At 38.6% G+C, this 19,726-nt stretch overlaps 2 protein-coding genes across 2 annotated transcripts; one reads left to right on the forward strand and one right to left on the reverse strand.

Annotated features, from left to right (window-relative positions):
- Positions 1-1,422: 1,422 nt before the first annotated feature.
- Positions 1,423-4,918, reverse strand: LOC140927782 (dermatan-sulfate epimerase-like protein). Its single transcript, XM_073377462.1, has one exon. It carries the CDS (start codon positions 4,900-4,902, stop codon positions 1,522-1,524), a length of 3,381 nt encoding a protein of 1,126 aa, XP_073233563.1. The 5' UTR covers positions 4,903-4,918; the 3' UTR covers positions 1,423-1,521.
- A 909-nt stretch (positions 4,919-5,827) lies between these two features.
- LOC140927795 (protein disulfide-isomerase TMX3-like) lies at positions 5,828-19,331 on the forward strand. The gene is made up of 17 exons (XM_073377478.1): positions 5,828-5,907; positions 5,985-6,033; positions 6,256-6,295; positions 7,551-7,668; positions 8,952-8,997; positions 9,206-9,286; positions 10,835-10,952; positions 11,851-11,928; positions 12,531-12,594; positions 12,891-12,998; positions 13,838-13,898; positions 14,621-14,674; positions 15,037-15,093; positions 16,016-16,157; positions 17,031-17,069; positions 17,170-17,199; positions 17,897-19,331. Exons 1-17 carry the CDS (start codon positions 5,850-5,852, stop codon positions 18,122-18,124), a joined length of 1,371 nt encoding a protein of 456 aa, XP_073233579.1. The 5' UTR covers positions 5,828-5,849; the 3' UTR covers positions 18,125-19,331.
- Positions 19,332-19,726: the final 395 nt, after the last annotated feature.

The following is a 19,726-nucleotide window of genomic DNA, read 5'->3' on the forward strand; positions in this document are numbered from 1 at the left end:
GTGGGATTGAAAGTAATTGTTTTCGTGGACACTTGCAATGTTTGCTACGCTGTCCTTAGTTTTTTATTGAATTGGCCATGAATTTACCTTCACTTTTCCGTAGTTTCGATATTGAACGCAGTGACGGCCGCTCCGCACTAACGCTCCATATTTCCGTGGCCGGCCAGTGACTATCCCCACTACGTGTCAATCCTTACCCTACCCGTGATTGTTTGCGCCTTAACCATCGGATAAAGTGAAGAACGAGAAATATTCACTTTATTAAAAACATTTTCAGTACGCGTACCCTTGAAATTCATCAAAAGTTGTACATGTGCGCGAGTTTCAGCGTTAGTTTTTAGCTTGTAAACCATATCGACGTTAATTCTGGATATCGCAGCCCTTTTATTACGTCATCACGTAATTCCAATTGGCCCTATAATTCGGTCGTGAATAAGTCAATGTCACCCCCACCACCAATAACATAATTATGTCTTTGATTTCTTTAATTTCAGTTAAAATCAGTGTCATGCACGGCTCAACTTGTGTGCAGTAGCACAATTTTGCATTCAGACAATGAGGGACAAAAGTGTTGGCACACTTCCGTAAAATGGCCCCTTTTTGCATAGTGGATATACTTATCCCATTCCCCTGTCTACCCCAACCCCTTCCCCCCCAAAATCAATGTTGAATTTTGGACCCTCAAGTCTTTTTTTTACTTCAGACAACATTGATTCGGGGGGTGAGGGGATTTATGGCGTTTAAAAAGAATGAAATAATAGATGAATTAAATGTTTGTTAAAAGCACCCGTTTTAAACAAGTGTGTCAACTACTTTTGTCCCTGATTGTAGGTGTAAAGAAACATCTGCAATTACTAGGCAAAACTGTTATAACGTCAGTTCGTTCAGACTTTGCGATCATTAAAAAGAAGTGGAAATGGTCATAAACACCTGAAAAGATTTCTCAGTCTTTTTACGTTAGGGTTACAAAGTAGCACTCTACCCCTTCCCCACGGTCCATATTCTCTTTTGTTATCCTGATAGTAAGAAGTTCAAATTTTATCTAGCCTGCATAGCCGGCGATATATTTTCGTGTTTTTTTTTTAGGCCAGCGAAGGCAAGCAGCGTGGAGCGCGAGACACGCTGCTTGCCTTTCAAGGACGGGAGGAAGAGCCCCTGGGTACTGACTCCAAACGGTCAAGCGAGTACTGGCTCCTGATTGGGTACAAAAAGAAAAGAACCCAGGAGATGCTGTTCGCTGATTCGTCAAAATAATACAAAGCATTTTTTGTGCCCAATCAGGAGCCAGCATTCGCTTGACCGTTTAAAAAAGGTCCGGTGAGAGTCGGTACAAAGGGGCTCTTTAACCCGTTCTTGAAAACTTTCGTCGCGTCATTTCTCCCGACTCGACTGACCGCCCCTAGGTTTTCGAGGATAGTAAATAACAAGCTTCTTAAAAAAATTGTAGTCGAAAATTCCTTTATATTCTGCACTGACTGACTATCGCCTCGCAGAGGTGAATTGTTAAGAGCTTTAATCTGTTCACCAATTAAACTCCTCAGCGAAAGCATAGCGAAATCTGATCATCACATCAGTACAGATTTCTTTGATTTGCTCAGCTTCTTTGTCAGTCAGCTCACGTTCCCAGGCCGTTGCAGCTTTGGTTCCAAGCACCTCTCTTGAGGCACCTAGAGAGAACTGTGACGTTTTTACTGCGGTGAGAATACGATGTTCAGCTCTGGGTGAAAGGGGAACACCTAAAAATTGAAACAGTCTCTGAGCAGTTTTCCGAGGCTTGTTAATCAGATCTTCGAAGTGTACATAGTGAATGGATTCCTGAGGAAGGTGAAAATTTGCCCTGTACGTTGCTTGCATTTGCGTCTTCCAAAGATGAGCCAGAAACGAAACAATGTCTTTGTTAGTTCCGTTTCCGTATTCAAGCGTAGCGTCTCTAAGTTCTTTAAATTCCGGTGCAAAGGAAGACAAGTATTTATTGTGGCACTTCAGTTTTCTGATCACATCAATGGCTTTGTGAACTTCGACACGAAGTGTGCTATCCGCGTGCATTTCACGAAGCCAGAAGTTCACCCAACCCCTAGGGTCTCTCACTACAACAATAGCGCGCATTCTTTGTCCTACGACTTTTCTTAACCACCCAAGTTTCAAGCTCCATCCAGGGTTTCCAAGTCGAACGGAGGGTAATAACTTACGGGATATTTTACTTAAGTTTGGCAGGAACCCTTTCAGATCTTTGGACAAAGCTCTAAGCCACTTTCTCAGATGAGCTGTATCATTAGATGGCAGAAAGAGAGAATACGTCCCGCAAGGATTTAGAAATTTGTGCGTGGATTCGTGGAGGCCAGCGTAAAAGAAGTCTGAAGTATTCTTAAACAGGTAATGCAGAATTTCACTTCCGGCCATTGGAAGAGAAGTGTAAAAAACAAATGGAGGGGTTTCTTCGGGTTCGAAATTTTCGTTGTTTTTCGTAAATTTCATTTCTATTGGCCCAGTCAAAGTCAAATCAATATTGATCACGAAGGTAAGAATTATCCAAATCGCCAAAAGGCCCAAAAAGACTGTTTTACGGATGTTCCGTCCAATCAGTTGACGTCGAAGCTGATAATAAAAAAGGAAAAAGGTGCTTGAAATGCCGAATATAAGACAAAGCGTTGGAAAAATACTCCACATTGGCCACGTCAGTCCACTGGGCGATTCAGTCACATCGATCACCTCAGATTTGGAAATAACATCCAGACCAAAGCGTATTGTCTTGCTATTGTTGATTCGTACTTTGCAAAATCCCCCAAAGCCCAGGAACTTGTATCTCGAGTAGGGCTGGTTATGTTGTGTTGCTATAGAAACGAGATATTTCACCCTATTGACGATCAATAGTAGTTCTAACCCAAGTTCATGGGAATGTAGTACTTGAGCAGGTTCTATGCTGTTCCCAGGTCCCAGGAAAAGATACGCGGTTCTAGTAATATGCGCTTCTAGTGGCGTGGTTACATTAAGATAGTTTGTCTTCATGGATTTATAGTTTGTAACGTACGTTTTTGCTTCGACTAAGCTTTTCGTGCCGAGATTAAAATTAAACCAATGAACTTGATGCAAAAGTCCATCTATTGAGATGCTGGCAAACGAATTTGTGTTGAGTTTAAAGGGGTGGTCCACATTGTGAAAGAAGGCGCTCATAATCGATGCTTCTCCTCCTCGCTTTCGTTCAATGTGATCAACAACTAATAGAACGCTTGGAGTCAGCATCACCAGGCAACGATAGACGCTCAAAAGGCCTAACTCTGCTCGATACCACTGGCTCATTTCACCGCTAGCAAAAACCATGTCGCCTTCGTGTGAAGCAGAAACAATTTCCCCTTCTGCTCTCCAAGCAGACATTGTTTTGAAATTAAACCAACCATGGCACTCTCCTATTTGTCCCTCGAAGGGGCTAAAACACGCTGAATTTAAAGAGGGTCCAAATACCAAGGCATTATTGAGCCACGTGTATTTAGGAGCGTATAATGTATCAGTAATAAAGGGCACTCCATTTGGGGCGAACACGAAGGATCCTTGATCCGGATGCTCATGGCCTGGGTTAAAATTCGTCAATCTTCTAATCCAGGAATGCAAGCGTCTTCCTCTGACGATAGAATTAACAGCTCTTCCATGAAGAACGCTGCATTTAAAGGAAAGAAATGTTTTTTGCCATATCAGTGGGTTGTCTGGGCGGTTTCTATGGGACGTGACTACTCCACCGCCATAAGTGACAACTCCCCAGTCAGCGAACACGTGAAGGCGTGGCAAGGAGGGATTTGGTTGAGCTTTCGGCACAATGCTGGCATTGTAAAACAGAAATTCCGTGTGCAGCATGCAGTTAACATGTGACTTTGCTTGAGCAAAGGGTGGTTTCGTGTCTCGATGTACTGTGATTTGTCGAGCTAACCAGTTTCCCAATCCATTCTTAAGCACATAACTATCGAGAAACACTAACTGACTCTCTGGGCCGTAGAACCAGTTGCGATTTGAATCACCAATACCCACGGTCTGTTTAAACCCAGGAAGGACAGTATAGTGTATAAACCAAAGGTGCTCTCTGAACCAAGGGTTATGCGTGAAATCGCGCCGGAAGTGGCGTAACGCAAAGAACACATACTGTGTCAAAGAGCGTGACGTGTAAGTTGCATAAGCTACACCTTCATCTATCGAGCCATCCACTACATTGTTCAATAACTCTAAATTCCTACTCAGCATTAGATGAGCGCGTGACATCCATGTTTCACCGTCCACTTTCTGATGCCTGGAGACAACTAGAGCGCCCGTTAAAATAGCCATATAATTCGTAGCAACGTGATTTTGAAGGTAACAATTTCCCCACCACAACTTGCGATCGTAGGATCTTTCATACAGTTCTTTTGTTACAGATGCGATCTTCTTCAAAAAGCGAGTTCTTTGCGTATCGTTTAAAACGCTATATAAAAAGTCGTAGGCAGTCGCCATGCCGGTCAGCGAGTGTGCTACCGGAACATCGTCATGCAACGTAGCGTTCACTCGCCAATTTGGCAGATTCTCGAGGCGATTCATAAAGAGAATCGCTAGTTCTCTTAGCTTTAAATCCTCGGGTTTTAAAACGCAATAAAACGCCAGCACGGTCAAATCGTTTCCGTAACGTTCGTTCCAAGAGCTGGAAAACGTGGACCACTCTCTTGGCGGTAGATATTTCTCTGGATTCTGTGCTATTTCGTGAGTCACCGCTCGAATCCTGCTCGCTATTTCAGCGTGTGTTGTTCTTGCACGATGTTGAAGATCTGTAATCTCATTCTCGTTAAAATACAAGAAGGGATGAGGTAGATTCGCTTTTGATCTGATATCTGCAGCAAGACTGCCAGAAAAGGCAAAATATAGTAGTAAAAATGTTCCGGAAAACATCACCGTGTGATTGCTGCTGAAAGCCCTAGACAAAGACCTTAACATCATAGGTATCCGGTAACAAGCATTTTTAATTTTATCCGTATCTTATAGTAAACTTCCGGTGGAAAAAAAATTCCTCGATTTTATTGGCCAGTGAGCTGCCCGCTTAGCTGGCGCGAAAATCAACCTCGCGTGACTTTCCGTCACACCAGGGCCAATGGTTTTGGGTGGTTTGGTCAAGGTACAGAGCTACTTTAAGGGCTGTTTGACTGAGCAAAATCAGAGTTTGACTTTTCGAAAATGGAGGTTGTTTTTGGAAATCAAGGTCGGTTTTCGGAAATTGGAGTTTGTTTTTTTAAAATCGGAAATTATTTAAAAAAGCGGCGTTTGCTTTTGGATTTAGGAGTTTCCTTTACTTCTCCAGGCTGTGCGCTGTCGTTTGAACTGGGTGGTCGCAGGAGCCCATAACTGGTGATAGAGAGTACATGAGAGAGGCACGCTAATTTTCCAGATTTTTTCAAGAGCAAAATGCTTGTATTTAACAAGGAGGAGGTTTTACGATTTTCGAAAGAGCAGACTCCGATTTAGCACAAACAAAGCCTGCGAAAACAGCTGACATTTTACGACGCCACCAAAAAACTGCTTCGAGGAAGACTACTGGTTTCCCCGCGAAATGAATCCTGGAATGAATGTTTGCGGCCGTTCCTCGGACGGGATCATTTCGCGGGGAAGCCATTGGTGGCGTCTTGAAATGTCGCCTTCAGGCTTGCCAAAGCACCAATGTCCATTTTTAACCTTTGCTGAAGACACAAAACAAAACAAAAATAGAATTTAGCCTCCGTGGCAAGCGTTTCGAGATTCCGCGCGAGTGGAACAAAACAAGGGAAGAAGAGGGAAGGGGAGGGGAGAAGAAACTGTCCAATTAGCCAGAGGCCTGGGACGAGGTAGCAAAGCAGCTGTCCAAAATGGCGGCCCACAAAAGTGCATTTCATCGTTTATTGTGTCTTTCAATGCCTTCACTAGGTAAATGCAATTTCTTTTACTTTCATATGTTGTATTTAGTTTGATTATTCCGTATTTTTCACGTTTTTCGTTGCCAGTTGTTCTGATTTGTGGATGTAGCGCTTTTGTACAAGAGCTTGATGACAGGTGAGACTGGCCATGGAATATTTTACTAGCTCTGTTACTAAGTTTATTAACGTATTTTTTAACGAAAATTTGATTTTATACAGGTTTATTAAGCCTGGGTTTTAATTTCGTATCTAGTTAGAGGTTCCTAAAGACGAACAAGAGATACGATAAGCTCAATTAAATTAAAAATGCTACTTAATTATTCTTATTATTTCTTCCTTATTGCTTTGTCTGTGACAGTTTTGCAGATCTTAAGAAAGAGGGCAGCTGGCTTGTCGAGGTAGGATTTAATTTCTGCCGCATGAAAGTTGCTATAACATGTTTTGTCAATGACTGAATGGCCGTTGTAAATAATCCCCTTCTTTGCAGTAAAGTGAACTTGCAGAGGGACAAGGGCACCAAGATACTTTCCTATTGAGAAAAAAGGAATAAAAAACTTTTCTTAAAAAAAGTTAGATTCAAACAAATTCTGCATCCACCAGGCCAATTTTCAATTAAATACTGAGGGTGTTATGAAAGTGAAGGAACACATGCTCCTTAAGAGGTAAAAAAAAAACTGAAAAATTCAGGCCTGACCAGGAATCACGTCCTGACCTTTGCTCTATTCATCGAGCTAGTCAAGCCAGCTGGAGAGCAAGCCATTCTGAGTTCATAATATAAAGGATGGTGGAAGTGACATAAATTGATTCATTTCATATATTTCAATTCACTGAAGGTGTTAATTGAGAAAATTATAAAATTAAGGTAATAACTGGTTGATTATTCTAACTTTATGACAAAATTTAGGCACCATTATAAACAAGTGTGGATGCACCCCTGGTGTGTAGTGCAAAGGGGAAGGGCAGGAAGGAGAGGCATTCTTAGGCTCCACACCTTTTTCCCTTTCCCTCATAAAAATATCCAAACAATAAGAAAAAAATGCACTTTATTTGAGTGTCAATGTACCTAGCAGGAAAGTACTAATTGGGGACACTATTTTTACATCTCCAACAACTCCAACTCCAACCAAGCCACGCGAAGGTCAAGCCGCTTGCAGTGCAAAAGGAGTACCTTCATTTCTCTGTTATTTTAAGACCCTTAGTGTTGGTCTGGCTCCAGGAATCCAACCTGCAACCTCCTGCTCATCATTTATTAAAGTGCTCTACCAACTGAGCTAATTCTGCCTGGGTAAACCAACTGAGCTAATCCTACCACAGTGAACAATGTGATAAAACCTGCCACTGTTTGGATACAAATTAGAAAGGGAGTGCAACAGTTTTTGAAGTTGATCTTCCCCTCCTCTTTAAATGATGTTTTCTGTTTTGCCAGAATAAAAAAAATTCATTCTCATAGAAACTGGGCCAGTCCTCCAGCTCCACAGTCCTTGTACATGTATTAGGACAATTATCTTTATAAGAGTGATTGAGGCTATGTAAAGATATTTTATTTTCTTCTCAGCATGTCCCAGCAATAGTATTTTTATGCTTTTACATCTTTTTTTTTGTTTGGTTGGATAGAGTTCGTGTAGAGACCCTTTTGTTGTTTTGATTTTGTAGTTTTATGCACCATGGTGTGGCTATTGCAAGAAACTTGAACCAATTTGGATAGAAGTAGGCAGGACTCTTCATGGTTCTGCTATTAAAGTGGCCAAGTTAGATGCTACCAGATTCTCAAGTATGACTTATTTTGATATAATAAAAATGGCCTCTGACTCAATAGCCCATTCAGCTGTTATTAATGTGTTAATAAATAAAGAATTTTAATTTATTTATTATTTGATTCCATAATAGATCATAATTAACCCACTCTCTCCTAGGAATTTTGCGAAAAAATGCATGTGAAAGCAAGCCGAGCTGTTTTTTAGTCAATGTTTGGCTGTAAAGAGCTAAAATTTACCACAAAGCCATTTTCAGGTCTTGCACTTTGCTGCTTTCTGATCCAGATGACAAAATATTAGCTTGCAAAGTTTGCGTATGCGAAGAAAGCAAAATTTTGAGATAGTTGTTGGGTTTGAAAGTGACACAGGAGTCTTGACCTTTTCGTTTCGCTTTCTTTCCTACCCTTTTCTTTTACTTTTCTTGCCTCATTTTTTTCTTTTACTGGGCATTTAGTTGGCTTCATTTCAGTGGGAAAGGATTTTTTGGGAAAGCTTTTAGGATTAGATGAAGGGAAGTTACATGTAGGTGGGTATTAGAACAAGATTGTTCATGATTTTTGGGTCAATGTTACTTGAATTTTTGATTTTTTCTCTGGTCTCCTTGACTGAACCATGCTCTTTCTGGTATGGTTTGAAAGATCTCTTCATCCTGCACAGGTTAGTTGACAAAGTTGTCCTTAACAAACTGATGACATCACAAGACAGTGGTAGAAGGGACGTTTGTCCACATGGGTGGTTACAGGCAGTTTTAAGGGTGAATGGGTTAAGTAATTGTTTAGTTGTAAACTTTTCTTAGGTTAATCATATCCAAACCCATTCGCCCCTGAGCCACCCATGCAGATCCACGTCCTTTCTACCGCTTGTGATGTCATCATGATAATCCCAAGATCCTAAAAGCTTTCCTAAAAACTTTTCCCACCAAAATGAAGCCTACTAAATGCTCAGCTGAGAAAAAAAAATGAGGCAAGAAAAGCAAAAAAAGTGGGAAGGAGATAAAGCGAAAAGTAAAAGTCCAGACTACTGTTACTTCTAAACCCTAAAACTCGAAATTTTGCTTTCTGCACATGCCCGAACTTCGCAAGCTAATATTTTGCATCTGGATTAGAGGGCCGCGAAGTGTACGACCTGTAAATGGCTTTGTGATAAGTTTTAGCTCTTTATAGCACGACAGTGACCAGAAAACTGCTTGACTTGCTTCAAAACACATTTTCGGCAAAATCTCCAGGGGTGAATGGGTTAGTAAGTAATTTTGATAACTCTTTCTATTATTGTATTTATTCTTTTTTTTACTTTTTATCAGGTATAGCAAGAGACTTTGGTATTAGAGGTTATCCTTCAATAAAATTGTGAGTATAGCCTACGTAGCAGTCATCAAAAGGCCACTGACGACTTTCTAGTATGCGCCATAAATTTGTGTTCCCTATCGGCTATGTCAACCTGTTCTTTTAACTTTTGTTGACTTTCAATGCTTCTTTCAGATGTATATTCTAGTTTGACCTGACCTTTTTCATTTTGACCTGAAAATTATATATTTTACTCACATGAATACTACAGTGTTAGAGGAAAGCGTATAATCACCTTTGAAGGAGAACGCACAGTTCAAGATATTGTTCAGTTTGCTGAGCGAGCCAACAGGTAACTCGATCATTTTTTTCCCAGTCCATAACCCACCATCTATGTAAATTGTAAATGACGGAAGATCATGTTAACTTGAACTCAGTTAACTCAAATTCTTGACTAACTCAAGTTAAAATTTAAATGTACCTTTCCTTTTGGCTTTATTTTCTATTTTTATTTCTATTTTACCCTGAAAACTTACCCCCCCCCTCCCCATTTCAAGCTTTTAGTAGTTTCTCTTGGGTTGTCCAACTTTTGCTATCACCATAAATACCCCTGTTCAATGTTAATATTTTCTAAAATACAGTGGAACCCCGCAAAATAATACTGTCACCAATGGGCCAAAAAAATTTGGCTGTATTAACAGGTGACCATATTAGTGAGGGTATATATTCTTACAAGAAAATGTATGGCCATTTTGTATGGTTGTAAGGCGGGGTTTTACTGTATATGTTACAGGTCAACTTTGATTTCAGGTTAAAAGTTTTTAACCTAGATTTATTCTCTAATGTTTCCTTTGCATTTGTTACCGGTCAAAATTAAATTCAGGTTAAAATTTTTAACCTAGGTTGATTCTTTGTTGATTCATGGTTTAAGGCTAGGAGACAAAGAAAGTTGAAAATCAACCTAGGTTAAAAAAGTTTAACTTGAATGTAATTTTGACCTGTTTCATATTCTATGGTTTGGAGACGTTGGAAATTGACAGTAACCTACAATCAGTGACAAAATTAGCTGGGACACTTCCATTAAAAGGTCCTCTCCAACGTTTTGCTAAATCAAAAAAGGTAAAATAAAGCTGTCCCTCCCCCATCCCTTCCGCGCAATGTTGTGCCACTGTTTGACCTACCTGTAGAAAACAACAAAACACCTCGATCTACTTCGAACAAATGGCAGGGTCGAGGTCTGTGGATTGGTTTTCTTCTCTGACGCTACCCAATTTGAAGACAATAGGGCCGTTTATATGAGAGAAAATAAGCTGCGGCTTACATAAGACGCGAACACCCTGTATAAATGGTACAAAATCTATGTTCATGGCTTATTCAACCCAAGGCCAGCTCAAGCCGCGGCTTATCCTGGCCGAGGGGTTTTGGGATGGGCTTCTCCAAGCCGCGGCTTACCTTGGACGTGAAAGTGTTCGTATAAATGCACTCAAACGTTGTCCCAATCTTGACCAAAGAGACAGTTTAAATTAAAATGAAAAAGACAGTGAAAAAAAAAAGCATTTTTTTTGCTCGCCCAAGCCATTGTTGCGAGATGCAAACGCAATTACCCCAAAACGAGGCACCAAAACTAAACTACGTCATCATTGGGCCAATCTGGCCGCGAACTAAGCCGTGAACCATTTATACGAGCAGTTCGCGTCTAATATAAGCCGTACTCGTATAAATGGTTCCTTTCGCGTCTTATGTAAACCGCGGCCAGAGTAAGCCGCGGCTTATTTTCTTTCGAATAAACGGCCCTAATGTCCCAACAATTTTGTAGCTGATTGTTGGTTAAATCAAAATTAAGTCAGATTTTGACCTGTAACGTACATACAAGTAATGTATTGTGGTCTCTTTGTACCAGGCCTGCGGTAACAGAGCTTCATAACACAGAGCAAGTGGAAAGAGTAAGAAAAGAGAAAAATGTTTGCTTTTTCCTGGTGACAAGCAATGAGAATTCTCAATTGTCAGAGAAAATTAAGGTAATATTTGAATCTATTGTTGGCTGAGTTTGTTGGAAGACAATAGTGATCATTAGATCTGACTACAAGTACAATATTGAGTACTGGTATATGTATGACTCTGGAATTTGGGGCAAATGGTATTCCTTAATTCTTTAAGCCCCTATATCCGCATACAAATTCTCCAAATTGGTCTCTATACATTTCCTTTAAGAATTAGTTGAGAGAATTTGATAAAAGATCAAAGTATTTTCTCTTTGATGATCATTTTATAAACTCTCATAACCTTTTCTCTTGCCAATGTATGGACATCTTTAGGAGAAAATTGATGTTGATCACTATTGGGACTGAAAAGGTTAAACTACATGTATACCTCTTTCCCGTTGTTCACTTAATAATGAAAGATTGGTGTGATAATTAAAATTCTATATGATCAGGCACAGGCATTTGGCTTTAAAACTCTTACTTGAAATTGTTCAGCATCTCGTACTTGTAGTCCAATCTAAAAGTCCCTATTATGATATTAAATGAGGCAGAAGTGTTTAAAGACTGCTTATCATCCATTTCAGTCAATCTCTAGTCACAGGCATAACCATTTTATTCACCTTTATAACAGCTATAGATATCAGGTAGATTGACCAGATGAAATGACTATAACCGGGCTAAAAATCATAGCATGCTGTAGATTTCATGAAAAAAAAAAAAAAAAAAAAACACGTTGTTTTGATTTTTCTTAAACTGAATAAATTCTTTCTTCATGAAAGCTGCCTATCCCAGTTGCCCATTTATGAGTTCCCCATCACAGTATAATATCAAACTTTTATGATCTTCTTGAGGTGCATGCTCTAGTTTTTATTACTAGAGAACTTGTAAGTATAAATCTAATTAATTTACAATTATGATTTTCTCCTTTTATTAGAATATTTATTCTGACGTCGCAGAAAGCAGAGTCATTCAAAGTTATTTTTATCATATTGACCTTCAAGTATTGCCTAAGGTAAGAACAAGGTTTCTCTGCATGCTATGGTTTATTTTTGAGTGAGAAAGGTGACCTTCCACTCTGTTTGCATGTATGTGCATGTCATTTTGCTTCATTGTTTTCCATCTCTAGTGTTCATATAATTAAATTTGCATGAACTTCAAACTAACACATCTAGCTAAAATTATACTGATGAAAAAAAGAAAGAAAGGCATTTTCTTTGAGTTTGCATGTTTTGTTTTCACAAAAGCGCTTATTGAGGACAATACTTTTACGTCCCCAGCTGGAGACGGGATTGACATTTTACGCGGTCATCTGAGCCATGTGAAGGTCTAGCCATTTGCAGGGCAAAGGCAGTACAGTACGTTCATTTTTCAGTTATCAGACGCTGAGTATTGGTCTGACCCTTGGGGATGAACCCATGCCCTATATTTTACAGCCCTGAATGCACCTGAACCCCAAAAATGTGTTGGGGGGTCAAAGTATTCCCTTTGGTGATCATTCATAATGATTCTCAAAACCTTTCCTCTTGATTATGTAATAATATTGTTCGGAGAAAATTGAGGTTGGTCACTCTAAAAACTTTGAGGGTTAACTAGGAAATAATTCTTCTTCTATAGGATGTTCAAGTAAAAGCACCAACCATTCTTGTGTCAAAGGATGATTCCTTTTTCTCATTCCAAAGTGAGTTTAATTTACAATATTGATTGTTTACTTCAAATGCATGGTTTGTGTGCAGTTAGTATTACTTTGTTTCACAGATTCTGAAACATTGAAACATTATTTCATTAATTTTTACATGTTTTGTTTATGTTTGTTAATGAAATATACGACTACTGTCTTCTACTCCATACAAGAGATGATAGTCATTACATGATTGTGGTGATCTGTTGACAATCTTTGTCCAAGAAAAGAGAAATTTATTTTTACTAGAAGTGAAGCCACAATAACTTTTTTATTTATTATTTATTTCTTGGAAGTGTCTGAGGATGTTAGTGAACAGAATGTATCTGACTGGGTGAATAATGAGAGATTTGAAGGATTTGTGCATGTAACCAAGTCCAATTTTCACGACATTGCTGAGACTGGTAGGTTATTTCTTTATTAATTTGTTTATTTGTTTATTTATTAGTACATTTACACTATAAAACATTAATGCTTTCATTGTTGAGAATTTAAAGTAGCTGTATCAAGCAAAATCAGCCCTTGAGAGCCTTGATAATCAACACAGCAATTACAATCAACACAGCAAGTTGAAGAATAATATTTTAGTAATGGATTGCAATGATATGTACCAGCCTCCCATGTCAGTTTTTCAAAGTTTATCTCTTTTGTTTGAATCGAGGCATTTGTGAGACACTGATGAATTGTTGGACAAAAAAGTGTAATTTTGTCACTATTCAAAAGGTATAAAGATTTTGCAGATGCTAGCTTCTATGATAAATGACAATAATGTTGGCTATTCATTATAAATTAAATCAGTCTTCACTTCCAATGTATTGGGACCTAATTTTGTAGTTAGCTGTTGTTGTTGTTGTTGTTGTTGTTGTTGTTGTGTTTTGAATTTAACACCAGTGGCAGATCCAGTGGAGAGGCCCAGGGGGCCGGGTCACCCTTATTTTCAGAGCAATATGAGGCCGAAAAAAATTTTTTTTGAGACCACCCCCACCCCACCCCACTCCAACGTTTTTGATTGACCAGATGACCAACATTTAACTTCTCCTTGCTGGTAATCACACTGCTCAATTGTAAAACATTAGCAATGGACTCAGTTGAGATAAAACAAAATCATCAACAAGTGAAAAAGGTCTTGATTGTCAAACAAATTCTCACCAGAAGGACCATGGCTATAATGTGCAGTACATAGAGTATGCCTGTGAATATTTAGGATAAAAAGGGTTAACAAGAATTTTTTTTGTGGTCACAGGTAAGGTAATGATGCTTGCCATCCTTGCTGAGAAGAAGAAAAAGAAGAAGCTCAATGAAAGGTGTGTTCTGTGTTCAGCACAAAATAACAAAGGAACAATTTTTCCTTACACATGGTTATCTGGATTCCAGGCCTGGGAAATTTTTTGCTTGTAGAATCTGGAATCAGGGAATTTTTTTTCAAGAATCCGAAATCCTGGGCTTTGGAATCCAGAATTTAGTTCAGTTGATTGGAATCTGGAAATATTATCCAAGTTCCAAAGACAAGAAATCTGGAATTAATCCAGTACTTGGAATAGAGAATGAACAACATGAAATACAGAATCCAAAACTATCTTGGATTACCTTACAGTAATTACCATGTATCTTTTTGCTTTGAATTTGATTTTCTGCCTGGGACAAAAGAAAAAAAAAATCTGAACAGGCTAAGTAGACTTTTCAAAAAAATCTATCATGTATATTTATTTGTTTTGTCCTCAGTATATGGGCATTATTTTCAATAGATCGTTTTCACCCACATGGCCAGCTTAAATGTCAATTTATTGGAACAAAAGAAAGCGTTTACATATTAAAGAAAACAGTTAAGCTCGCACAGGATATTCTTGGTACACTAACATGGCCATCGTTTCATTGTTTTGGAACGCCAATATGGCCACCGTGACGTCATGTGAAAACGCTCTATATTTTGCAAGACTCTTGTGAACAACTATCGCATCATTTTCAGTGCCCTTTAATATACTGCGACTTGAATGTTATTAAACTTGCCTTTTAACTAATTTTTTAGAGTGAGCGAAGTTGTTAAGAACGTTGCGATTAATGAAAGAGAAAAATTCCACAGGTAAGCACATTTAAAAGTACTATGTTTAATAGACCTGTTGCATCAATAGGACTTTGCTCAGTGCACAACATCAGTTACAACTAAGATTTACTCATAATCGTAGTTGGAACCAACATTGTGGTAACATTTGCAGCAATGCTTACAGAAAGTTTGGTCTGTGGTTGTTGTGAAAATGATGACCTCTGAAAATGAAGACCTTAGACCACCTGAAAATGCAGATGTACAGTGATGAAGATCACCTCCTCCCTCCCCTTTCCCCCTTTTTCCCTCTTGAAATAAGATTAGAATGTTGCGACATCTGGTGTCAAATTATTGTAATCTTACATTTACTACTCGGTAATCCTGCTGAATTTTTGTTTCAGATTCTTTCAGTTTGGTTGGATGTTGGGAGACAGTATAGCATCCAACATTATGATGAGGTAACAAAATCAAATGATTGAATCACTTGTAATTATCATTGCAGGCCTGCATAAAATGGGTGGCAATAAACATAATGAAACCTGTATTTAATATGTAATATTCCCAAATCCACAAACAAATTTTCAACCGTGATCTTAATACACTTAAGAATTAGTTGAGAGAATTTGAGAAGAGATGAAAGCATTTTACTTTAGGATGATCATTTTATTAATTCTCATAACCTGGATCTCTGAATTAAATATTGATATTGTTAAGCCCCTGCAAACAGAAGCAACATTTATTGTTGGATGTTACAAGTTGCAGCCGTTTGCACACCCTGTTGCATGTTGTTTCGCGTTGTTGGGATTTGCTGCGCAGAGTATGAAGCGGTCAAACTTTTGAGTCAACAACTCCCAACATTTCTTTCGTTCAGTGATCGTCGAAGCATCGCTCAACAATGTTGGATCCGTTTGCACAGCTCTTCCAAAATTGTTAGGGTCGCATAGGCGCATTACACATAGTTTACAAAGACTTATGGGCTGTATCCTTCCCATGATGCACTGCAGGTCCCAGCATTGTTGGGAGTTGTTGCATCCGTTTGCACACCACTGCCAACACGCATGAAACAACTCCCAACATTGTTGGCCCAACAATGTTCGGAGTTGTTGCGTTTGTTTGCACGTAGCTTGAGGAGAACATTGATGTTGGTCACTTTTGGGACTTAAAGAAAACTGTTGAGAGAAAGTAAAGTTATAACTGACTGGTATTTAACATATTAATTCTCAGGACGAAGAGTGTCGAAGAGTGGCAATAACATTTTTTTCCTTTTTGAAATCGTTAAATTGAAACCCCTTACAAAGAAGTTTTAAAAACAATACGAAAGCGTTCACTAAGCCAGTGTTCATTGACTTAACTCCACTCAAATCAATTTTTTTTTCTCAGTTCACTACCTGCACCTTATCTTATGGCATACAACACTACAGATCAAGTTTATTATTTAAAGCAGTATTCAGAAATCAAAGATGAATTCACGGAAGAACAACTTGTGTCCTTCCTTGAGGATGTGTTGGAGGGGCGTGCAAAGGTATGATGTATATTAGAAGGGGTTAACGGCCATGACAGCGATGACCGTGAAGCCCGTGGGTTACTCCCTATAATAGCCTATAGAGGAATGCCCCACCCAAAAGGGCTACCTTTTTCAGGCTTCAGGTATTTTATTTATTTTATTTATTTATTTTTATTTATTTACATTTGCCACATAAAATAAATACTATAGAAAGAAAATGAAAAAAAAAAATATATATATATATATATATCATTACTAAGATTTAGATAAGAGTGGTGAGGAAGCCAAATAGAAGCTAATTAGCTTGTAGAAAATTGGGCTCCTCATACACTGTAATTTTCAGGGAGTTATAATAACTCCTCTGGTGGGGCTAATTTAACTCCTTACAGTGGAGTTATTTTTCGTGGAGTTACTTTAACTCCAAAAAGGAGTTTAAAGAACTCTTTTTCAGGAGTAAAAGTGACCCCAGATATTGAGGAGTTAAAATAACCCCAAAAATGGAGTTATCCTGTACCTAAAATTTTTACTCCACTTTCAGAGTTAAATTAACTCCAAAAAGAGTAAAAACACCCCATGTAAGGAGTACAAATAACCCCATTTTGGAGTAATTTTAACTCCAGAGTGGGAGTAAAAAGAACTCTTTTTCAGGAGTAAAAATGACCCCAAATTCGGAGTTAAATTAGGAGTTAAAATAACCCCAAAAAAGGGGTTATCCTGTACCTAAAATTTTTACTCCATTTTTGGAGTTATAATAACTCCCTAAAAATTACGGTGTATGATGTCAGCTGTCATATCACGGTCAGGCGAGTTTAATTTATAGCTCTCTCGATGAAAGGGTAGGGAAATTTGAGGTCTTAAATTTGTATTTGATTTTTGTAAATATCTTTTTAGGGATATGGCGGAGATTCCTATTTCCAGAGGTTGTACAGAGTAAGTTTACCTCAGACATGAAAGGTTGCTTTATCTTTTTTCTCTTGTCAAAGCGTGGTTTTGATATTTTAAATGGATGTAAATTTTTAATTTCTTGTAGGGAATTTGGGACCTAATAAAGACAATTTATGTAAGTGAATAAGATGTAAAACTACTTATTACTTTAAACTGAGCTTGCTTCGTGAAGTAGAGTGCTTACGAAACAACGACGAGGCCGGAAGTGAGAAAGTCACTAGTAAACTAAAAGTGAATTGGTATCGCTTTAAACTTCCGGCGCGAATTTCCAGATCACTAGCTGGATAGATACACCGGGTGACACTTTGTTTTTGCAGACCAAGAGATGATTTTGTGAATAGGCATTTCTTGCTTTTTACGTGAACTAAGTTTTGAATTTGGTCCTGTCTGGTTTTTCTCTTTGAAAACAAAGTTTTGTTAATTTTTGGCAATTCGTATGTTCAGTATTTGAGTCACAAATATACAAACAAAACAACATCCGAAAAACAGTATACTGTTGTCGTTCTTAGTTACGAGGAAGGTTAAGCAACGACAACAGCGACGTCAACGAGAACGGCAAAAAAGGCAAATAGATTTACGCTACATTCACAAGGTACCGGTCGAGCTTTTGGGGTGCGTTCCTTATTTGAGATGATCCGGATAAGGATCAGTGATCTGAGATCACTCGAATCATGGTAGATCAAATGAACCGATGAATCCTTGTCCAGAGGGGATTCGATTAGTTTCGGCCACTGCCTCTTACAAAAACCTGGATCTACCCTTGAGTTTCTGAATAAAAACGACGTTATGTGTATTTTATTTGTCTAATATAGGAGATCTGGACTACCCAACCGATTGCTGCATTAGTCATGTTTGGCTTCCCGTTGCTTGTGTTTTCATTTGTTATTTATATGCTGTGTATCGCTGACCCTGGGCCCGAAGAGGAACTCGATGAAGAAGATGATGCTGTTGAGTTTGACGATGGTGACCACGAACAGACTAAAGAACCCAAAGAATCCGACGAAGAAGCCGAATCTGGTGCAAAACCCAAAACAGAATGATTTTAAAACTTTTAGCAATTAAGGATAAAATATTTAAGCTTTTGACAGATGGCTTGCCCTTCTGTCCATGCATGCACTGTTTTTCTACATCACTTTTTCTTTCTAATTAAAAACTCCTTAGAGGTGATGTTACACGGGACTCTTCGAAACGACGATTTTTAGCGCAATGCAACGTTGCAGTATTGTTGCAACATTGTTTCGAATAGCTGCAACATTGTTCCAACATTGCAACGCTTTGTTGCGCTAAAAATCGTCGTTGCAAATCGTCCGGTGTAACTTTACCTTAAAGGGACTACGCCGCGCTAATTTTCTTATCTTTTTAAAACGCTAAAGTCTGTCTTCACCTCATTATTGAATTCCAAACATAAGTCTAGTTAATTTAAGACTATTAATATTCAGGCCAAAAAAAATGGTTAGTGAAACTGTTTCCGGCCGTCTGTTTCAACGGATGGTAAGGATGAAGATGGAAAAGTTGGGCAAACATTTTCAATTTTGAATGCTATGGCTGCGAAAATCATCTTAAGTGATTATGGTTAGTACTCACTGATGAAATTTGTCTGGTTCTACAGGAGCATTTTGCGAATGGGAAAAGGCATCAAATAACGATTTTAGCACGGAAAATAACCTCGTGTCATAGCCCCTTTAAGACGAAAGCTATGTTCATACTTTAACGGCTAGCTTTTTGTGTTGACACGAAAAGCTATACTGGTATAGTTTGTACACCTATTCAATATGGGAGTGTCCAATTGGCCTGACGTAGCTTCGCTCCGTCATGAAAATCGCATCGAAATCACCGTTCTTATGTGTGAACGGAGGCCATATCCGGTATGGTGTTCGTGCATGCGCAAAAGCTATGCGGTACATAGCAAGCCAAAAGAACAGTGGAATAATTATTGTGGCTAGAAAGATGTATGGGTCCTGTTACTATGAACCCTTGCAACGGAGGCTTTTAGCACAACACGGCGTTGAAGTTTTTGATCATGGACCAAAAACTTGCAACGCAAAAATTCCGCAGAAAATTGATCTTCAAGAACTTCCAACTCTGTGTTGCTCTCAAAATCGTTGTTGGGAATCTTGCTGTGTAACATCACCTTTTAATCTTCGTTGTTGTTTTGTTTTTGCTTTGTTTTTTTTTATTCTCTGAACCTACAAGTTACTCTTGCTGGAACAACTTTGGTTGTATAAATAAAGAATAAAGTTAATACAATACATTGTTTATTCATTCAAAGAGTAGTTGAGGAAGCGAGAAGTGACTCAAAACTTTAAGGAAGATTGGTCATAGTTGTCTTGTTTGCCGTGGAACTGTTGAGGCCAATCACTGAGTTAGGGAGGCTCCTGTTTCCTTACAGCAAACAAAAATTTGGAAGATCAAAAGTTACATGGGATGGGAATGCCTTTGCCTTAAGGCTGTGAAGTTTGTGCCCCTCTATGATCAACCGACACTGTAGACAATCACGTGAATAATGGAGAACTAACAACAATCTAGCATTGAAAGAATTCCAAAACTCACAGCTAAATAATTTGACATTCAAATACTTTGTTCAAATTCCTTAACCTTAATCATCGACGTGAACTGATCGCTTGAGACTAATTAACTTACAA

The sequence above is a fragment of the Porites lutea genome, chromosome 2 (assembly GCF_958299795.1).
Source record: "Porites lutea chromosome 2, jaPorLute2.1, whole genome shotgun sequence".
NCBI lineage: Eukaryota > Metazoa > Cnidaria > Anthozoa > Scleractinia > Poritidae > Porites > Porites lutea.

Excerpts from the sequence above, each read along its gene's own strand:
- LOC140927782 (XM_073377462.1), bottom strand. The coding sequence starts at position 4,902 with ATGTTTTCCGGAACATTTTTACTACTATATTTTGCCTTTTCTGGCAGT.
- LOC140927795 (XM_073377478.1), top strand. The coding sequence starts at position 5,850 with ATGGCGGCCCACAAAAGTGCATTTCATCGTTTATTGTGTCTTTCAATG. Across the intron at positions 8,998-9,205 it reads GGTTATCCTTCAATAAAATT|TGTTAGAGGAAAGCGTATAA; the intron begins GTGAGTATAGCC and ends TGAATACTACAG. Across the intron at positions 17,070-17,169 it reads ATTTCCAGAGGTTGTACAGA|GGAATTTGGGACCTAATAAA; the intron begins GTAAGTTTACCT and ends AATTTCTTGTAG.